Source organism: Lagopus muta, chromosome 4 (genome assembly GCF_023343835.1).
Source record: "Lagopus muta isolate bLagMut1 chromosome 4, bLagMut1 primary, whole genome shotgun sequence".
NCBI classification, from domain to species: domain Eukaryota; kingdom Metazoa; phylum Chordata; class Aves; order Galliformes; family Phasianidae; genus Lagopus; species Lagopus muta.
The window spans coordinates 15,951,276-15,966,245 of NC_064436.1; the positions used below are offsets into that span (position 1 = coordinate 15,951,276).

The window sequence follows — 14,970 nt, forward strand, 5'->3', positions numbered from 1 at the left end:
CCTGGGGATAAGTCTGCAGCTTTCTCTGCTCCAAAGGAGATTCAGCATAAAGAGTGGCTCCAGCAGCAAGAAATAAATGGAAACAGATCTCTGAATTCAGATCAGGAGGAAGCTGTGTTCTGTTCAGTTGCATGTGGATTCAAATGAATTTTATACAAAAGATATACTTCCCCTACATCTGATCATCCATTGCAACCACCAGCAAGAAGCATTCTTAAGCATCTCCTGATAATATAACTGAATGCAAAAATCCAATCACGCTGCCAGCTCAATCCTGAGTCATGCCATTTCTCCCCTACACTGGTTGCAGAGCTGGGTCAATCTTGAAAGTTAAGTACTTTGCTACATCAACAAAGAAAAGAATGACCTACCCTCAAGTATTTTCTGAAAATAAGTGCAATTTAACTCTCCACATTGTGGACTCTTGTCTACAGAAGAGCTTGGTAATGAAGGTAGATTATGTGGCCAAAGTTATCAGATGGAAAATTTCTGCAGTTCTCTTCTTGCTTTGCCACCAGACAAAGTACAAGTTTTTCTGGTTTCCAGACTTAGTACACTACCTGAATGTCATCAACAAGTTGACAAACATTTTTGTGTTACTGCATTCGAAGTATAGGCAACATTGTGGCAAACAGTGTTTCTTAGAGTGAGGGTCTCAGGCTGCATGCAGACTTTTACTGAGTAAGTGATACTCAGTTCTGTTCACAACAAATTCCCTTAAGAAAATTTGGGTACTAGAAACTATTTATTTTCATCCTGGAACCTAGCTACTCCAAGGGCAGATAACAAATGCTACAAAACCACTGAAAACTCATTCAAGACCTATGTTTCAAGGTATTTTTACTGCCTTAGGTCTGAATAAACAATAGCTAGAAGCAATTCCAAATACCTCTCATAACATTTTCAGATCAAGTGAGAAGAAATTAACAACGTCCCTTCCTCATTCTGAATATTTCCTACAAAAGGTATGTTTTTAAGCTACCCTAAAGCAACAGGCTTTTACAGGAAAAGGAATGTAAAACTACTCTGCAGGAATGTAACATTTTCCTGACCTTGTAATTCCTATATAATGCCATCTCCTATGAGATTTATGAGTTGTGAGGGTTATGCCTACATCTCCTCCCACAGTTAGCACTGAATTTTAAAACTCTTCTTAATGAGTTAATTTTAAGACCACAATTTCACATTCAAACAGATCTCCTCTCCAAACTAATTTGAAAGTTGAATGGAAGCACTCTGTGGCATGGCAGCAACAGCACCTTTTCCACATGCAATAAGAATTTGGAGGTGTTGCAGAGTTTGTATTCCGGGAAATACAACAGCTCACGAGTCAGAGCTGCCAGGAATTAGTGCTGCCATGTGCAGGAAACCTGGGGATTAATGCCTCTCTGGGAGCAAAGCAGAAGATCTGCCTAAGCCTAATAAAAGCAACGATCAAAGCAAGTGCTGAGCACCCTCTTGTAGAGGAGCAGCTACTCCATTGCTGGTCAGAGCCCAACAATAGTCTCTTGTGTCTTCTCTGCTAGAGAGAAAGAATGGAGGAAGGGAGGAAAGAAGAAAAAAGATTACCCCCTGCAGCAACAAACAAACAAAAAAAACAACAGTCAAAACAAACAAACATAACAAAATACCAACAACTCAAAACAAAACCTGAGAATGCTGGTTTAAAAATACTCACAGCCCTCCACTAAATCCATCTGGCCAGAGATGCCAGATGCTGTCTACAGCTGTTAGAGTTCTCCTCTAAAATGGGTGCACAATTGAGGCAGAGGTGCCTCAGGTAACTTCCCCCACCGTTTTAGATGTCTAGAGGTATATCAGGCAAAGATAAACTGGTGGCTTCAAAGGTGCTCACCTAACACAACTTAAGTCTTCTCTTGAATGAGAAGTTAGGATGGAAAACCACCAAGCAGATACAGGAGTGTTGAACAGAAATGGAAAATTTGGCACAAAGTTGTTGACATGCCAAATTCCCTTTTACTCCCTTCCTGACATTCATTTCAACCACCAGCCCTCAAAGAGGAGTCAAACCAGGTTTGTAGGAGAAATGATCAGGGACACCTGCGTTCCCAGGTAACCAGCCACACTGGAGAAATCACAAATAAAAGACCAAAATTATTTTAGGTAAATCAAGAGACACAAACTAATCTTGCTACCCTGGGAGATAAGCAGTTATACACTCTATTTGCAATGACTGCAAAGGAACTCAGTATCACTCAAACCACAGTGCTCGACTTCATGCTTCTTGTTTTGGCAAGGAAGGATTGAAGGGACTGAAGCAGATGCTTTCAGGATCATCAATACTTGAGAGAGTCCTTAATTACGTAAGTAAAAAAGGACAGGGGTGGGAAAGAAAAAGCAAATGCTAACTCCATTTCTCTGGAAGAAAAACATTTCACTGGGAATACAGAACATGCCTAACTACTTGTTTCTACTTGATAAAAAGCCCATTTAGAGCACACAAAACTGAAAAGAGGAAAGAAAAATTACCAACCTGAGAATGCCTGAAAAAACCCTCACCGCTTTCACTTTCTTTGCTACAAAACAAAACAAAAACAATCAACATATTACAAACACAAAACCGCACTTACAATAAAAACAACCATGACTCCTGGATACTCAAGTTTTTAGGTACTTCAGATACTCCACGTTTGCTGATGCATTTCAGTAAATGAAGGGATGCAGGCTTACAGCACTTCAAAATGCTAAGCTATCTGTTTTGCTTCTTCTCAGGAGCTATTTGTACCTTTACAAATACACCTCTCCCAACAAGCTTATTTGTAGAAAGAAATGTACTAGGAGAGCAAAGTGCAGCTATTATACAGCTTTCATAGGAGAGTGGAGCACAAAGAAAGGGGCTGATTCCCAAGCCAAAGGCCAGGTAAGAAGGCATCTGTTGCTGTGCAGTCCCCTGTGAAGAGCATGCAGGCTCAGATGCCTACAGCTCAACTTCTTTTCAAGTCTGCACCATCAGCATTTTCTGTGCTGCTCCTTCTAGACTGGGAGACTTGCTGACATCCGGAGTAGGACAGAGCCCACATGCTGTGAGCAGTGCCTCCATACAATTCCACTCTGAAGCTAACATGGTAACAGGTAACACTGCTCTGCAGCATAACTAAATGTAACCCTCATATTCTGTCTCTGAGTACTACAATCACAAGGAAAATAAAGTGTACATATATTTAATCAGTTAAAAATAAAAGAAAGAAAGAAAATCACCTTTCTTCAGATAAAACTTCCATGTCATCAGGTCCTGTTCTGTCTATAGGCCTGGATGAGCTAAAGCTTTCCATACTCTGCAATACAGTAAATGTTAAAGCAGTGAAATACATGAGGGAAATAGATTCAAACCCCAGGCCATTAATCAAATGCAGAAATATCCAACAGGACTGCTAGAAACAAGACAGCAATCAGAATACCTGTTGTACACGTATAATAAAACAACCTACAGTAGAAACAACTAGTCACTGCTTCTTTTTTCTCTTTCATTAATTGACCTCAAAATGCCTGACAGAATAACACTGAATGATATCCTACAGTTCCTATTTTACAAACTGATACACAAAGCAAGAGAGCAATTCTGGGATATGTAAAAGTCCTGCCAGAGCAGGTACCAAAATCCAGAGCATCTTCCCAGCAGCATTCATTGTGCTCATCTTAGAAAAGATTCCTTCTTACACAAACCCTTCCATAGTCTCTTCTCAAGTCATTAGGTAAGTATACAGACACTAATGTCTGCACAGAGGTAATGTTAAGCTGTGCTAATATGAATGCAAGGCAAGAAATACAACTAATTTCAGCACATGTTGTTGTAATCGTCTTGGTAACCATTAGCAATATTAGTGCTGATGTTTTCTGAGGGCCTGAGAAAGTACTGCGATGACAAGCTGGACTCTGATATACAAAGGACTTATGCTGTTGGTTTCACTCTTCCACAAATCTTAACAGTGAAACATGCTGTTGGCTTGGAAAAGGTTTTCTGTTCTACTTTGATATTTCAAAGTTGCTGAAGAAAGGGGACACAGAACTGTCAATCTGGAAATATGAATTGAATTAAATACTGCACATCAAGGCAGCAGTACTCTGTGGCTCACTGATGATGAAATTCACAGGAAAAATCAAACCCTTCACCTGAATTGATCATAATACTTTTTTTTTTTTTTTTTTTTTTTTTTTAAATAAAGCCGTGTCAGACACACTAGGTTTGTATGTAATAATTCTGTTTTACTTTCTGTTGACTGTGACTCAGTCATAGAGCACCTACCAAAAAAAAGTAAGCAGAAGTGAAGGTACTGAGTTCTTCCATATTGGAAACATGCTTCAAAACTGCCTCAACCCTACAGCTAGAGTGCATTCTTGCAAAAAGCCTGAAGAAATAAAACAGTACACACCACACCAGAGGTACATACTGAAAACACAATGTTGCCACTTTGGGCATGTGACCAGGAGGTTTTGTACTCTGGTATTTGGACAAATCTGCCTTAAAGATGAGGAAGGAAATGAGTGGAGAAGAGTGTGGTTGTTGGGGCACCCACAGCCTCCTCTCACTTGCTGCACCTCCAGCCCTGTAGAGTTAAATGGCTCAGTCATTCTAGCCTTGCTTAATGAGATTCTCCAACTCCTAGTGGAACCTGGCTACTGTGACTCAAGTGTAGTTACAAGCTTTTAATGCTCCTTTGCTTGGAACCAATGGAACCGACCATTTTTCCACTGCTGACTTGTACTTTTGAGTCAGATTCACTTAGACAGCTAAGAGGAGAGCTTCCACACACTGTCCTACATATTCTTTCAGGCTTTGTTGCTACAGAAGGACGATTGAAAAAGGTGGGGAAGAAACAACAACATCACAATCTTGTTTTCATGGGAAGGCCCTATTAGCAAAAGCAGGTTATGTCCTGTTATACCTATATAGTAGCTAATTCGACCTACTGAAAACCTATTTTAAGGGTAAAGATATAGCCAAAAGAAAGCAAAGGTACCACACGTTGCATCCTGCTGGCAGTCTCAAATATGTGAGTATTAAATAAGTGCATTCATGAAAGCTTAAAGAGCAGCCTGTGCTTTTATTTCATAAAGAGTAACATCATATTCTCTGCAGGCTGTTTCATAACAACGCTCTTCTTTCACAGTTCCACTGTGGCAATTCTGGCAAAGCAAACAAGGACCATACTGACAGAATAATCACCTTAACCAAAGTGCTCTTTGTGCATGGTCAGTTTGTTGTAAATTGCTTTCAGCCTTTGTCCCTTCAAAATTCAAAAACAATAAAAAAAAATGAAGGGTAGGGCAAAGTCCAGTAGAGACAGGTAAGTTTGAGGACATTTCCTTCAAGAACTTCTAAAGACTTTAGGAATGTTCTTCAGGTCCTCAGTTTACACTCTTAACCGAAACTTTTGATGGACTTTCTTTCCCCAAATACTGAATCAAATTGTTATTTACACTGAAGCTGCTGTGCGCTGTGTAGGCACATAGTAGAAGCACAGAAAGAAGTACAAGTACTTGATGTTTGCCTGCCTTCAAGCCCATAGCTACAATCAAATACCCAAAGCGAGAAGCACATGCTCTTTCACCAAACATCACATTACAGGTTACTGATACTGACTGTTAATCTAAGTACAGTCTACAGTTCTTGGCATCTCGCTTTCTTTTCATCAAAAAGAGAAGCCAAATCTGCCTCTCCTTAGGATCTCTGCACAGAGGGTAGAGCATAAGACCACGGCAATTTCACAACTTAAATGAGTCACAACACAATATTACATTAAGAAGGAACTCAGAGCAGACTAAAACTTAAAAGGAAATGCTCTGTAGTTCAGAATTCTAATCTCTTCACACAGCTTTCGCTGTTATTAGGAGCTGCATGATCCAGGCACCAGGATGCAGAGTTCATCTACTGTAAGCAGAACCCATACTCAAAAGCAAAATACAGTTTGTCAATTGCTGACACCATAATCAATGTCTGGTTGGCTGAGAGAGAAGGAGACAACATCAGTTTTCTTCTACAGCATGTATAATTTGACAAACTCTCTTCTGTGAGGTCACACAAAAATATGCTGCATAAATTTCACAGTATTCTGGATTTTTAGAGCACTATACATGTGCCCACTATACCTTCCCAGTGAAGTCTGGCTAGAAAAATAATCTTTGGGACCAACATGCTTCAAAAGCGTTTTGCAAACTGCAAATGTAACATGACATACAGACTGTAGGGAAAAGGAATAACATGCATTTTATCATCTTATCGGAAAGACATTTGAGATCTGTGGTTTCATAACTTATAACAGGAACATAAAACTCAACCTTAAAACATGATCCTGTATCTGAAGTTCCAATCACCTCAAAAGAGTTTTGAAAGACTGGGAAAAAGAAATTATATCCTTTTTGTTTTTCTGTAATACTTTGCTAAATGCAGAAGACATAAGAAAAAAGTCATGGAAAGAGAAAATGACTACAGAGAAGTAAGAGGATCATGAAGGAAAAATAGCTTCTTGATTCCTCTTTACAAAGATTACAAGTGCAGAGATAAGTATTCCCCATAATCAAGAAGAGACTCTTATGCATGTATTAAGTAAGTGGCTACCAGAGGGAACCAGATGTGCACTGAAATTAAAAAAAAAAAAAAAAAATCTTTTTCCCACCCTAATACTAGGTGTCAAATAGTGCAGCATGCCAGCTTACCACAGGACTATCCTGGTTGTCATTAAGCTCTGAAAGTTTGGTGCTGGATTTCTGCCGTTTTGGTTTATTCCTTTCATTAAGATATCCAGAGCTGTTGTCTTGTAACTTTTCTACTTCTTGGGTAGTTAGAATACAGTCTTCAAGATTGCTGAAACCAGATGGAATGTTCTCCTTGTTGATGACTTCCCTAAAACAAAAAGTGACATTAAAACAATGTTAAAAATGCTCTCCCGCTACATTTATGATAGCAATACAGAAATGTATTATGCTGACTGGTGCAGTTCCGGCAACATCTTCTACGCCCTATGAAACCAGTATCTCTGGTTTTTCCTACTGCAGCAAACAACATACACTGTGAAATGCTAAATCCTACTGAGGAGTGAAAGCCAGGTGTACACACTCCTGGTGAGAAAGCTGTCAGGGCCAACACTTGATTCACTTCCGACTAAAGCCAACGCAGAGAATCCCACTGACTTCAGATGGAAGCTAGTCTAACTCCTAGTTGTCTGTTGTACTTTTATAGAGAATATGCAGCATATTTTCCTGTAAGACGCATGCTTTTAATATAGAAAACTGATTCACAGTTGTGGCATAGGGAGCTCCTTTGGTCCATGACACCATATAATCGTCCCTCTTACTCATCTTCTCAAATGCAAGAACGAGGCAGTGGTGCTTCAGTCAAATGATTGATTCCTATTTGGAAATTACACAAAATAAAAAAGGGAAAGCATCTCTGCAATAGCTACACAACTAGGACAGAGGACTGTTCTGCTGCGCTGGAAAGCAATAGGGCAACTACGTAGAAACCATCATGTGACAAGATAGCTGGGGCTCTCTGTGCTTGCCTGGTTTGTGTACGTTTTTCATGGGCTTGGCATACGGCTTAACTTTCCCTGCACAACTGTCCCGCTGGGTCCTACAGCATGCAGACTTTTCTTCACAATCTGTTAGTGGTCTTCTACTTTATGCAATACTGAGCAGGCACATACATAACAGAAAACTACAGTATGGAAACAGAAGAAAAACAACGCATCCCATTCTTCACTAAGACTATCCTGTTCAGGCTAAAGAATAGTTGCTTACACTTGACATAAAAACTTACATGTTTGCTAACTACTTTATGTGCAGCTGCCTTATACAGTGCTGTGCAACTCCAAAGCTTGCTTTCACAGACAGCAGCAGAATTTCTCTTGACTTGCAGTAGAGTAATAAGAAAATGGTTACTCTGCAGTATTTGGACAGTGCCAGCACAACAAAGTATTCAGAATAAAAACCAAACAACAAAGTTCCAGTGATTTTCTAGATCTCAAATCTCTAGGGTTGGTTACTGGAAGAGAGATGCAAAGAGATTATAGGATTAAAACTTCTCAGATAGTCCATTTGCCTCTCTGAAAGTTTTTACAATGTCCTGAGTAGATTTATTACGTATACACAGCCTGCAGAAATCACAGTCTGCAAAGCCTGGGTCTGCATGTATGTATTTTTGTGATGAATGCTCTTCCTAGCTGTATTAATTCTGCAGTTCCATCTTGTGACATTACAAATCCTCTTGTGATCTATCACAAGGCAAGAAGATGAAGTCACTGACAACCAAAGGGGTGGGGGTGGGGGGTTAGAAGTAGTTTTGAAAGGATTTCTGAATTTTGATAATCCACCCCCAGAAGTGTCAGCACTCAGACCTACAGGAACCAGGGAAAATAATTTGAAACCAAGCCAACATTCAAAACTTCCAATGTGTTAAATTCTTGGCTTGGGCTTTAGGGACTGAACGTGAACAACTGCGTCAAGATAGGCTTGAGTGCCCTAGGCAGCTCTGTAATGCTCTGTAACACAATGCTGAAAAAAACCCTGCAGTACTATATGCTTCCATACACGTACACTAGCCAGTCTCTGACCTACTTACCTGTGAAGCCTGACAGCAGGGCTACTAAACAAGAAAAACTACTGCAGAGCTGCTGCCAGCTACTTAGGTGACTTGCAAGTGCTCATTTCCCAGTCCATCTTCACAGCATATTTTCATTCACTATGGAAATGCCTTTTTTATTTTGTGACTACGGACTTTTGAAAAACAAAAACAAAACACTGACACATATTGGGAAATAACATAGCTGCAGTATTCACCTGAGGTACTAAAGGTTATGGTTCTATGCAAAAGTTGTTTGGTAAAGAAAGGTGCAGATCCAACAGGATTTAGAGAATTCAGCATCCTAGAAAAACAGCAGCCTAGATCTGTATTTCAGAATCTAACTTGAAATCCTAGCAATCCAATACCACTACCAAAAATACACAGCCCTTAAAAAATTAGCACAATGTTTAAAGTTAGATGTATCTGTAAGCACTAATTAGATCATGTGCTTGCAAAATCTCCAGTTACAATTCCTCAAAGATACCTATGCCTTGGACATGTGCTTTTTAAGGCTGTGGTAGTTTATATCACATTTGTACCACCCAGTACATGCCACAACTACAGCAGTATAAAATGAAAAAATTGCATTATTTTTACTCTTAGGTAGACATTTTATGAAAATTGTCACTAAATAACATTTAACGTAATGGTGGATAAAAATTCTTAGGTTCTGATTATTCAAAAGGATCATTTCTACTTTCAGATGAACTCCTAGGGCTCTTTAATAGACCTGAACATAAGCTGTGCCTACACATACAGAAGGAGAATGGTTTTTACTGGCTCTAGGGCCAACTGCTCGGGTATTTCCACTAAAACAGTAAATACAGCAATGAAACATTTCAAAATATTTCAATTAAGAACTCAACTATACTGCTATAGCTGTCTTCTTATCATGCTCTGGCCACTCAATTATCTCTAATAAACTCCACATTTCTCAGCTCTCACTGATGTAACAATGCTCTGCACAGGCACTGCAGGCTGTACTTTCAACAGAGGGCAAAGACCAATGCATTTCTTAACAGAACCACCAAGCAGCGCCTGTTTGAGGACATAACTAAGGTACACTTGATCACATATACTTTCCAAAACGAAGAAATCAGGATCGTACATGTCTCTGTTTCTCCGGGCTTCCTCCTGCTCTTTGTGCTGTCGCCTCCTCTGCCTGGCAGACACATTAGAAGAGGCTGAAGATGTTCCCGATTCAGAGTCCTCTGAACTCTGGCCGCCTGAGCCATGAACATCAAAGAGATGCTGCTCCACGGCTGAGCGGATTGTCTTCTCTAAATACCTGTCAAGCCGAAAAATAAGGTCAATTGAGCTCAAATAGTTTCTGGAGCTCCTTCTCTGCAACAGTACATAAAGGATGAGTATCACAGGGTTATGTTTTATTACGATGGCAAGGCAGTATAAAATGCACTAGGGCCCATGACGTCTGCAAAAAGCTAAGCCAAAATCTTCAGATACCTTGATGCTCAGGTCCTTCAGTGAAGCTGAGCTTCTCCAGTTCATTTTGCCCTTGAAAATTTCTAGGGTTCCCTGAGCCTTCTGTAAAACAGCTGCTTTACTGCAACCATCAACAACTTTTACCCTCCACTTTAACATTTCTTGCTCTGACAAGATCTTTTTTTGCCACCCAAACACGATGACACTGGTCAAGTCTGTGGTGCAATCGGAGCTCGGTAAGTCAACAAGTCATCTGCAAGGTGATTCAATGTTATCTCACAGGGGGGATGAAAACATGCTAACAGCACCTCACTGTACACTCCACTCAGTGACTGAATACCGACCTGGCTCTGAGCTCTTGCTGTTTTTGCATTGTTCTCATACCATGAATGCACACATCCGCAGCTGCTCTCAAAGTATTCTGGTGTGAGATTGCTATCATGCCCCCTGGCACTCTCTTAGTGAGCTAAGCTCTAAGAGAGCTTCCACACAAGCCACAGCAGGGGAGCCTCTGCAGTTCCATCAATTTCAATTGTCAGGCCGCCCAAACTTCCAACACAACCAAATCTACTTCATTTTGGCACTCACATTTCCTTATAATATTTCCTTCCTTCCTTAATCAGAGGAAGTTTTTATGGGCAAAATCTAAATAAGACGCTTTTTACTTTTTAAACATCATTAGGAAACACATTTCAGTGTCTCCTTGCTCCACCCATGTTTCTTGCAATGCTTTAAGTAGTCTGCTAAAGAAAAAGTTTTTCAAACATGCCTGACCTAATTCCCTACCTAACTTCAAGTGCTTTTTCCGTAACTAAAAATATTATTTACAAGATATGCTGGTTAATTTTCAACTTGGTAGCTGTAAGCATGTGAACCTGCACCTGGGCTGACTTCTACAGAGAATTTACAAAAGCTGTTGCTAAGCTGCTATAGATTTAAATCTACTGAGACTGCATTTCCTGAAAAAGTCAAAAGATCTTAGCAATTGCTAAAAAATCTTATGGTTCAACTGGATGAGCACATCTGTATTTCATGTATTGACAAGAACCAGCCCTGCAATCCCACCAATCTCTGGCAGGGGTGCCAACTCATCAGCTCTGCTGCTCTCACTGGCATTGGAGTTAGTTCAGAGATCAAGTCCTGTCCTTTGCTGAGACAGGACAGGGTGCAAACAAGAGCACGAGGACAACATGAATAGCTTCTCTATACATGCAGAATCTGCTTAAACAAACTTATCATTGCAGATTCTAAAGTTTGGGAAACAATGTCCTTTTTGTTTGTTCAAGAGCAACCCTTAGAGAGAAATCAAAGAATAACCAGCAATACTTAAAAAACTTTAAATATTAAAAAAAAAAAAAAAAAAAAAAAAAAAAAAAGCTACAAAGTAGTAAAAGAGACACTTACTCTCCTGTAGCAGGAATGTTACTACTGACTTGTGATACGTGGGTGCTGTGTAAAATAAAAAGAGGAGAAAGTTACATCTACTAAGTGCAACAATGCCTTAAAACATTTGTTCTTCGCAGCACTAAGAAAAGATTTATAGATTGCATGCACATGCCACAAGTCTTCCCCTTTGGGACTTTTTGCTCCCACAGAGACGTGGCACATTGTGACAATGCCAATATCCTCAAGAACTCATGTGCCCATCATTCCAAGATCTAATGGAAAGTATTTCAGCTTCAACACATTGCAGAGCCTTTGCTTTCTCACGAGCTTTCTGTGGCAGCAGGTTGTTTTAACCTCATCACAAAAGTTCTTGCTTTTTGAAGCTGACTTGAAAATGTATGACAGCAAACTGAATATTGAAGGACTTACAACTATTAATTGAGGAGAAAAGAGAAATAGTCTTTTCACTTCAAAATACTTCTGCAGCTCTTCTATGTTCACGTATTTAAAAATACAATGCACACTTCCTTCTTTTCCTTTTCCCTTCCAGGCCATGCCCAGGCTCAGAAGAGCTGACCCAATTCCAGGTGTCACTGCTTGCTGCTGAACAAGCTGACGTGCCACCTCGCACAGCTGCCACTGCTATCCTCCCTCTGCACAGGGCCAGACTCAGCTTAGCCACGTCCCATCCCGCCTGCTGCTCCAGTGCTGACTCAGCTCTACAGATAAGGCGGCACGTGACCCCCGTGACCATTCATCACCCCTGTGATCTACGTTAAGTCAGACACGTTACAGGCCCAGAGGGTTCATTAGAGTTTCTCCCTGTATCAGCAGTATTAGCATCGTGACTGGCTGATAAATTCCAGAAAAGAGTGGACAGGTTATAAGACAAAGTGCTTTCTGCCAAAGCAGCCATTCTCTGCTTTCAGCCTCCAAGAGTTTCTCACAGACTGTTTCAGTGCAGAAGAACCAGTAACAGCCAACTTCCCTTCGCTAACCAAAGGCTTCCTTTCTGCTTCCCTTGAGTACAAACCCACAACCCCCAGCTGCAAACCAGACACACGTGCTTCTGCTCTCCTCCGCTGAGCCACTGCCTTCACCTTGGTTTGGTGAACCAGCATACCCCAACCACACACATTCCCTCCAGGCCCTGCTCACTCTGTGCAGACACAGCTCCCTGGACAGCATGAAAGCAGTCACGTATTTCCCAGTGGATTCCACACTGCCTACACAACACCCGAGTAGCTGTGTTATTTGAATGAGTTCATGAATGGGACACTCACAAACAGGTATTAAATTGCTGTACTTATTTTTCAGACATGCAACTTACATACAGAAAAGACTTGCAAGATCCTACTCATATGCAACATCTTGACTATTATTACATAGCTTTGCAATTTGAAGTTCACTTCTCAAGCATCTGCCTTGCTTTCCTACTTAGTTACACAAACCACTTGGCCTCTTCTGAGCCTGAAACTGTGTCTTAAGATAGGGCTTTCCAGAGATCTTAAGATCCATCAGAGAGATCGATTAACAAGTAAGCTGCCAGCCTGGTAGACTAAACCACATTATAATATGAAATTCATCTTATGGCTACAGCTCCTACCTGTGGGTAAGTTAATACTGTATCAACTTTCTATAATGTTTACAAGCAATCCATACTGAGTGCGGTATCCTTCATATCACACTTTCTTTCTCTGTTTTCCTGTCAGGAAGATGGTAAAGAGAAAGGGAGATAGGATTGTTTGGACTCCAGTCTTTTGAAAACATTCCTAAGATGTGGGTATAGCAATTCATCAGACAAGGCATAAAACATCCAGAAACAGCTTTTCCTTCTACTTCTAACAGGTTTGAAAATGCAAGGCTCCGTTTCACGTAAACCTAATAAACTGCTAGGCACTGTATGTGAGTGAGAGTTCATGCTGTTATCCCCATGTGCAGTGTTCAAGGCCAACCAACAGTCACTATCAGCAAACCACTCACATCAGCACTGAAAACACGCGGGACCTTCTTAACACAAAAAGCAGTAATAAGAATCAAGCGATAAAGCTGCAAAAAAATACCTCAACAAAATGTCACAAATGTTTCTAATTCCCAAATACCTTCTCAGTTTACTGTGTGCTTTACCAACACCAATTCAGTTTTGAGCACAGTAAGCTTACTAATTCATAATGACACATATCTGCATAACAATTACTTTGTGGTATTTAGAAGAACCCTATTCAAACTATATTCTGTCAGAGAGCCAATAATACAGCAATTTTCAAACTATCAATAAATACAAAGGAAGTACATACAGAGTTGCAGACCAGCTTAGTGAATGACAGCAAGTGAAGCTATCACACTCTCCTTTTATTCAACTTCTCTTACAGGTGGTGCTTCCTTATTTACTGAATGTGACTTTGTTCTTAGACCCATGATATTTTAAGCTCTCTTATTATCTATCTCTCTCTCTCCAATACATAGATCTTAAATCAGAGTTTTTCCAGATGGTTTAAATTCCACAATTCATAGCTTTCCTTGTTTCATTTTGAAGTTTAATTAAAATACACTGCTAAATTGGTTTACTTACTCTGCACCAAACATTTTTTATAGCAAGGACTTCCACTTAGAATACATAAATATATAGAGAGGAAGGAGTTATCCAAAGGCTTTCAGATTCTTGTCTGCCTGCTGATGGAGGTGAATGTGCTTGAGTGTGTTGGCATGCGCAGGGATAGGCATGGCTCTCCATAGGTTTCACAGCTCAGAGGAGCCACCAGGCATGTAGGATGCATCCTGAAGCATTTTCCAAACTTCCTGGGTGGCTAAAGTCAGCCCATCATTAGGTTTATGCTTCACAGAGCAGGCCAAGCAAGCCACATCCAGAAGAGCCCTTTTGGCACGCCCTATTGTGCTGGGAGCTGCCTCAGATGGGCTGCTTTGTTCATCAAATCATCTGTACAGTGGGAAATCATGTTGTGCTTTGGTTAATTATTTTCTCCTCTTGTCAGCTCCACTTCACTGATAGATACGGCCAATTATCTCCACAGCAAGATTATATTTATTATGTTATGCACCTGTTGTACAACATACTGTGACTTACATACAAAAAATAGTGACTTTTGATATAAATGATATTCTGCCTGTAGAAGAAAGCAGCAGAAAGTTTGCCAGTGCTGGGGATTTTTATTTTCAGAGGGCCAGCCAAAAAACCTGCATCAGTGCAGATGTTTTAAATGCTATAAACTCTTGAAGTGGATTCTTGCTACCCTCATGCTTTTCCTTTCAGGAAGTCTGACCTTTGGCACTTCTCAGTGTTATCTAGCCTGTTTACTGAAGTCTTTTGCTACTCTCACACACTCAGGTGCTCCCTCTGGATCACGTCTTGCTTCACACACAAGGTAAATCCTTACTTTATGGCCTCTCCTTCCATTCCATTTTAACCTCAAGTATGTGAAAGGTTCTATTTTCTGCCAGCTTTAGGCTGATATTAAATCTCTGCCACTCCAGCTAGTAACTGTAGACTTAGAGATACGCACTGGAGAATGATGTTATGCAATAGCCACACTCTGCTTGGT

General features: G+C 40.4%; 1 protein-coding gene across 14 annotated transcripts in view; it reads right to left on the reverse strand.

Moving 5' to 3' along the window:
* Positions 1 to 14,970, reverse strand: part of FAM13A (family with sequence similarity 13 member A) — a 137,602-nt gene that overhangs the window by 26,218 nt on the left and 96,414 nt on the right. For 10 of the 14 annotated variants that reach the window (XM_048943444.1, XM_048943445.1, XM_048943441.1 and 7 more), the window contains 5 exons: positions 11,429 to 11,473; positions 9,690 to 9,869; positions 6,676 to 6,862; positions 3,220 to 3,296; positions 2,495 to 2,537 (listed from right to left, as the gene is read on the reverse strand). In XM_048943444.1, the coding sequence (XP_048799401.1) occupies positions 2,495 to 2,537; positions 3,220 to 3,296; positions 6,676 to 6,862; positions 9,690 to 9,869; positions 11,429 to 11,473 (532 nt within the window). The remainder of the gene's footprint in view (positions 1 to 2,494; positions 2,538 to 3,219; positions 3,297 to 6,675; positions 6,863 to 9,689; positions 9,870 to 11,428; positions 11,474 to 14,970) is intronic. The other 4 variants (XM_048943447.1, XM_048943454.1, XM_048943449.1 and 1 more) reach the window with 3 other exon arrangements.